The sequence below is a fragment of the Seriola dumerili genome, unplaced genomic scaffold (assembly GCF_002260705.1).
Source record: "Seriola dumerili isolate Sdu_G_001 unplaced genomic scaffold, Sdu_1.0 BDQW01000073.1, whole genome shotgun sequence".
In the NCBI taxonomy this organism is placed as follows: Eukaryota; Metazoa; Chordata; class Actinopteri; order Carangiformes; family Carangidae; genus Seriola; species Seriola dumerili.
Window position 1 is genome coordinate 7,183,047 of NW_019174328.1, and position 6,262 is coordinate 7,189,308.

General features: G+C 40.8%; 1 protein-coding gene across 1 annotated transcript; it reads right to left on the minus strand.

Moving 5' to 3' along the window:
- Positions 1–492: 492 nt before the first annotated feature.
- eif3l (eukaryotic translation initiation factor 3 subunit L) lies at positions 493–5,675 on the minus strand. Its single transcript, XM_022743743.1, has 15 exons — positions 5,545–5,675; positions 5,177–5,207; positions 4,847–5,057; positions 4,647–4,726; positions 4,238–4,299; positions 4,059–4,128; positions 3,897–3,970; positions 3,521–3,692; positions 3,093–3,247; positions 2,747–2,917; positions 2,224–2,357; positions 1,683–1,856; positions 1,258–1,447; positions 1,001–1,081; positions 493–705 (listed from the first exon to the last, which is right to left on the minus strand). Exons 1-15 carry the CDS (start codon positions 5,566–5,568, stop codon positions 628–630), a joined length of 1,707 nt encoding a protein of 568 aa, XP_022599464.1. The 5' UTR covers positions 5,569–5,675; the 3' UTR covers positions 493–627.
- Positions 5,676–6,262: the final 587 nt, after the last annotated feature.

Sequence of the window (6,262 nt, forward strand, 5' to 3'; positions counted from 1 at the left end):
TTATTATCACCAGCCCCGAGGTCTGTGTTGGGAAATGTTGTTGGACGATATGTGATAATAAAAGAAATATGCAATGGCGTCAGTCAGTGGGATGATGGGGAGAGCAGCGAGACACAATGCCGCACCAATGCAGCAGAGTAAAGCAGCCTGGCAGACACTAAGAAAAGTCTGGATTCTCAGAAAACTTAATGACTCATGGCACCAGTAATTGTCTCCCTATGACAATTACAATGACTTGCTCTAGGCCGACTTCTCATGTACTCACAGGTCCAACATATACAGACAATTCCAGACACAGACTCCAATAATAATGTGCCCAAAGTATATTGAATCATGATGACTTTGCAGAAAAAAACCTTCATCTTAACATGTCTACACATGTCATTTCCCTTTACTATAAATGTAAAATTCAGTGTGTCAAAACTGGTCTTGGCAAATACTGCTGTCTAGTGGTTGTTAAGAGTAACTGCGGAGGAAAAAAAAAAACAATCATGGGTTTTAGCATACCACTCCATCCTTTTATTGTTACCATGTTATATAGAAAAGTTTTCATCAATAATAGTTGTCAAAATGCTCAAAAGAGACTCAGGGTGCAGAGGACTCGGAGCTCTTCTTCACTGCTGGTGGTCAGACTGCTCGGGTCGTGGTGCTTGCTGCTGCTGCAGTAGTGCCAGTGGCGGGCATTTTCTTCAGTGTCCTATTCAGCTGTAGAGAGACAGGCAACAATTTTTTTCAGTCTTTGACTGGCAGCCTTATGACAAAGAAATGATTTAAGAAAAAGGGTAGCGATAGAACTAACCACTGGCCATATATTTTTTCTACATCAATGTCAGTAACACTACGTGGCTTTAAAAATCAAATCTTTTTTCTGAAATAAAATTTATTGCAAAATTTATTAATTCATTAACAAAAAAAAACTTCTAATTTCTTAAAACAAAAAGCAATTTCAAACTCCTGTACTCTTCCATTGTATCCAAAAGCAAAACTGATCACTACTCACCTCCTCAAACTTGTGAATCTGTCTGATGAAAAAGTCTCCATACCGGCGAGCAACTTTAGTGTCAGCAATGTGGATCATGTCCTGTGGAAGTGTTAGAGAAATACAGAACTACTTAAAACAACATGCGTGAGCCATATAACCCCCTTATATTATTTACATACAACATGTGCAGTGTTTCAGGACCACATGGTCCATCTGTTCCCTATTTATACAGTGTAACAATATAGAAAAGTCAAAGACATGTTTATTGAACACACCTTGTCAATGTAGAAGTCAACCTCAGACGCAGACTGGAACTCTCCATCCAGAGCTGAGATGCCGCTGGTCCACACCAGGTTCTTCATTTTGTGTTTGAAGACGAGAAGCTGAATACGGAACTCCTGCTCAGTCATGTCCAGGAATCCCGCCAGCTTGGCTACTGGCATGGTGGTGTACAGTTTCAAGAAGCTGGAAGACACATTGGGATTTAGAGGACATGTAAAGACATCCTGCTACCACATCCGAGTCAGTGGGCTTCTAAAAATAATAAGTGTTTCTGAAGGGCCAGATGGGCGGAAAAAACAAAACATGTCCTACACCACTGCATCCAAAATTTCTTTGTTTTTAGTTTTAATACCACTCAGTACAGGTATATTAACAATGCCACACACTCACTCACACACAAGATAATAGTATGCTCTACCTGCGGATGGTGGAGAGCTGGGCCTGCTGCTGTACCTCCTCAGCAAAGACCTTCAGCTGCTGCTGGAAAGGTTCTTTGTGGTAGTTGGGGTGGACGTTGTCGTAGTTTGGCACCACAGGTGACAAGAACTTCGGACAGGCAAAGCTGAACAGTTCCTCAAACACCTGCAGGTCTCTGATAAGGAAAAGAGTTCACTTCATTAAAGGCGGTACTGCTGCTGGGCGCCACATGTAGGATGTGCAAAAATACCGCTACTAAATCCCCAAAACCTCAATGGAGTTGAAGCTGGCCAAGCACTCAGACCTCACAATCAAATAGACACATTTTGTCCTTTGTACCTTACAGCATAACAGTAAAACATTTTTTTTATTTCTGTAATTTATGTTAATCTTGACAAGACAGAAAAGACAAAGGAGATTTTCTCTCTGTCATTGGTCTTGTAAGAGCTAAAGGAATACACAAGAAATAACATGAATCTCCAAAAAGAGACTGGACTTCAAATACATTTGCTCCACTGTAATGTCATGAATCTCTTTCTTACCCTTTCTGCATTCGCAGCATCTTGTCTCCGTACTTCTCCCTCAGCTGGGTGTGGATGCTCTCATCAATGCGCATCGGGTACATGGTGAGAGCGATGGCTAGCAGACCATGCATCTGCTCATTTTGTTTGTTAATCTACAAATAAATACAAATATAAAGACACCTAATTGACTCTTCAGATATGTCAGCTTTCAAAAAGACACCTTCTGAAAGTGAAACCAAGATGAGCACAGAGGAGTATAATTATCAACTAAGATAGATGTCTCTTATATTGATAAAACTTTACAGATACTTAAAAGAAAACTTGTATAAAAACAATTACAAAAACTGAATCAACTAATGCATACATACATCACTGGATTTTAGAGGCAAATAAACAACCCTGGTTTTCACCATCAGATGTCAACAACAAGAACAACTTGATCGTTTCAAGTTCTATAAGGGGGATGGGGGGGATAAGTGGAATAACGGATAACTTAAGCTAACAACTACACTGTTATCTAATAAGCACTGCTCTGACTGACCATCTCATATTTATACGTTGACCTCTGGAACATGTTTCTCGTCCTCTGGATGTAGAGCAGGATGTTGGCAAAGACTCGAATGGCATCCTGGTAGCGCCTCATCATCAGGTAGGCAAAACCCACATAGTAATAGGTGGTGATCTGGCACTCGGGCACACGGGAGTACATACTCTGAAAGACCGGAAACAAAATAGATAAGAGAGCGTGGACTAGACAGTAGAAAAAACAAGAAGATGTGGTCTAAAACCAATGGAATATAGGTTTAAAAAAATACTGAAAAAACAGAGAAAAAGTAGTGTCATCACCAGTAGTACAAAGGCATGTTTCTCTATACATTAGATCTTACCTTCTTGTTGAGCTCAATGTTCTCTAGGACTTTGATGGCTTGGTAATAATCACCAAGCAGAGAGTGAAGCCTCAGGAGCCCCACCAAGCTGAAGTAACCCAACATCTTGTACAGGGAGTGACGCCCATATTCTCCAGCCACACTCTCTGGGTCTCCTGCGGCACGCCAACAAATATATAGATTATACATATGTTAGCTGCCTCATATAATGCCTAAGCTGAATACACTGAAGTTAATTTCAATGTACTCAGTTGAAGTTACTTAAACACTAGAAAAGGACCAAACTAATACAACTACAGTTTTACAGAACTATACATCTACAGAGAACCTAAACTGCACCTTACTGTTGTAACTTTAACAAGGTCTAGGGTCTATACATTTAAATAATTCTGCTAGACAACAAATAACTCCAAAGATTTCTTCTTTACCTCCGCTGGTGTACACCTCAAGCTGGCGGTTGATGTTGCTCTTATCCACCAGGGAGTGGAGAACGTTGAGGACGCTGTGGACGTTCCAGATCTTTGGGTTGTTCCTCAGGAATTCAATCTCCTCCTCTGACTTCTTGGCCGTCTTACAGCGGTACTGACTGAAAGACTGGAACTGAAGAGGGGTATCTGGGTTAATCGCATGTAAACATACTTTCTATGGGATGCTAGATAGGAGTGAAGTTGCCATGTCGAAAAGCCAGAGGGAAAACCTCCCTCAAAATGGCCTTTATTCTTTCACCGATTTTTACATGTTTGTCCATTTGTTATGGGCAAGTCTTGTTAAATGAGGATACATAAAGAATATAATTTACTATACCTGGTAGATGAACTCATCAATGATGTCCCAGAGCCACTGGTTTGGCAGCTCCAAGGGGGCTGGGCCATCAGCATCTGTTTACAATCACAAACATTCTCCTGTGACTCATCTTTCATCAATTGTTACGTTACACTAAATGTGAGAAATATTCTTGAAACTTACTGAGAATGTAATTGAAGAGGTTGCAGTAATTGTAGTACGACTCAAACCTCTGGTCCAAAGTTGGCCCGCCCTAATTATCAAGAAAACAATACTTACAACAAAATCCTGGAAAGGTTTTCGTAGGTTTCTCAGAAATGAAAGAGGAGGTCGATAACAGTTTATACTGAGCAGTTACTCACGCTGACTTTAGCGTAGATGTGTCTGTAGTACAACTCCTTATAAAGGATGAGGAACACAGCATCTGTTAGAGATGAGAGGCAAACAACAACATGAAACATTTCCACTGCTGAACCACACAGGGATGACCTCATTTATCAGTAGACTGCAAAGCCTGTTTGAAAGAATAACACAGGTCTGTCAATTAATACAACTGTAAACACAACAACATAATTGAAATCCACATTATTCTCGTCTTTAGTCTGATTGAACAATAATATGTACAAGTATCAGCTAATAACAGTGGAAACATTGGGAGAACGTATATTTCATTTATCACAAGAAAAAGTTCAAGAATGACAGAATTTCTACAATGAAAAACAAACAATGGTGTCAGCTGCAGAAAAAACAGATGACAGAGGATTCACTCACCGTTGCCAACAAGTGATGCGATGCCCTCAGCCTCTGGCCATGGAGATGTCTTAAAGAAACGGTCAGTCAACTTGTTCCAGCTAAACCAGAACAAAATAGAAAAGGTAAAATACTCATCACACTAAAATACAGATCTAATGTATCTGCTAAAAGAGGCAACAGCATCACAGTTTGGGGGGTGGGGGTAGGGGTGGTGTTACCTATTCTCATAGACGTCCTGAATCTCATAGATCTTCTGCTCAATGCTCTCGCTGGAGACACGGTTGGACTGCAGCTCATAAACTTTCTGATCGATCAAGTCAGAGATGGTTTTGTGGAAATACTGCAGGAAGTTCTTGATCACCTCTGGAATGACGTGGTAGGTCTGCTGCTCATACTGCCTCTCATAGGCCAGGTCGGCTTTAGGATCACCTGCAGGGACATGGGAGAGTGAGGAGGTGACACTGACCCATTGTAACAAGAAAAGTTTATAGATGAATGGGGACATCATGCATTAAGATAAATGACGATAAATAGATGTGTGTACTAACCGGTGTGCAGGTCGTAATCGTAAGGATCGTACTGCGAGGAAACAGAACAGTTAGACATTTTTTACTAATGCAAAGATAACATCTGTTTGTCAGTCAGACAGTCATCAATTACATAGTCTACTTTGTCTAAAACGGTATCCTCTACCTAACAAGGAAACAAAACGTTACAAAGGCTATGGTTTATTGGTTGCACCCTCTTCAGAAACGACAATAATTTTTATCATGCTAGCTAATCCCAAGCTACTGTTATGCCGGTTGAGTTAAGATAGCTATGCAGCTAATTGGCTAACCGGCTACCGCTAGCCAGCGTGTCACTGTTGTTATCATGAAAGTGCTCAAATGTCTGCAAGAAAATTATGTATACTGACCTCTTCTTCGTCGTGGTATGACATGATGCTACTTATAAGTCCAAGCACGTAGATACCGGGGCGAAACAGGAGAAAGTGTGTTCTGCTAGCTAACGCAGCTAAACCACGCAGCTGGTGCTGGAGAGACGACAGGAAACGGAAGGAAGAAGCTGTGACGTACGAGTGAAACACGGCGGCATTGAAGCATTGTGGGAAATTTAGTGTTTGTGATTAATTTGGTCGAACGACGGTTGATGAAGCCTTCCCTGGCCCATGGCAGCCGATTTTTTTAATCAACCATATTTTCGACTGATGTGTTTGCTTGATGAGCATCACCTGTTTTTCTTTTCTTCCCTGTCAAATAACTGCCCTTATACTTGACATGTCATTTTGCTTTTTGAATAAGTCTTGCTAAACCGTCTCCAGCTTTCAACTCAGTTTTCTGCAGCAGATATTTTGGCTTGTCGAAACATTTGAAACTAATTACATCAATAAAACATTTTGGCTTGTCATGGCAGGAAAATCAACACTGTTGTAAACATTAATTGCTCTGCTCCTGTAAGCCAAGCCAGTGAGGTCACATGCACAGTACAAGGGCCTTGAAATGTGTACACCTGTCAAAAAGTCTGCCGTGAAAAAGGTCTGTGATGGCTCCATTTAGCAATTTGTTAAGAGTTAATAATGTTAATAAGTTAATAGCCAGTTACACCTGTATTTGACAAGTCACATTTTGGGACCC

Coding starts and splice junctions, on each gene's coding strand:
- eif3l (XM_022743743.1), bottom strand. CDS start 5,568: ATGTCATACCACGACGAAGAAGAG. Junction 5,208..5,544: donor CATACCACGACGAAGAAGAG/GTCAGTATACAT, acceptor GTTTCCTCGCAG/TACGATCCTTACGATTACGA. Junction 2,918..3,092: donor ACATTGAGCTCAACAAGAAG/GTAAGATCTAAT, acceptor CCGGTCTTTCAG/AGTATGTACTCCCGTGTGCC.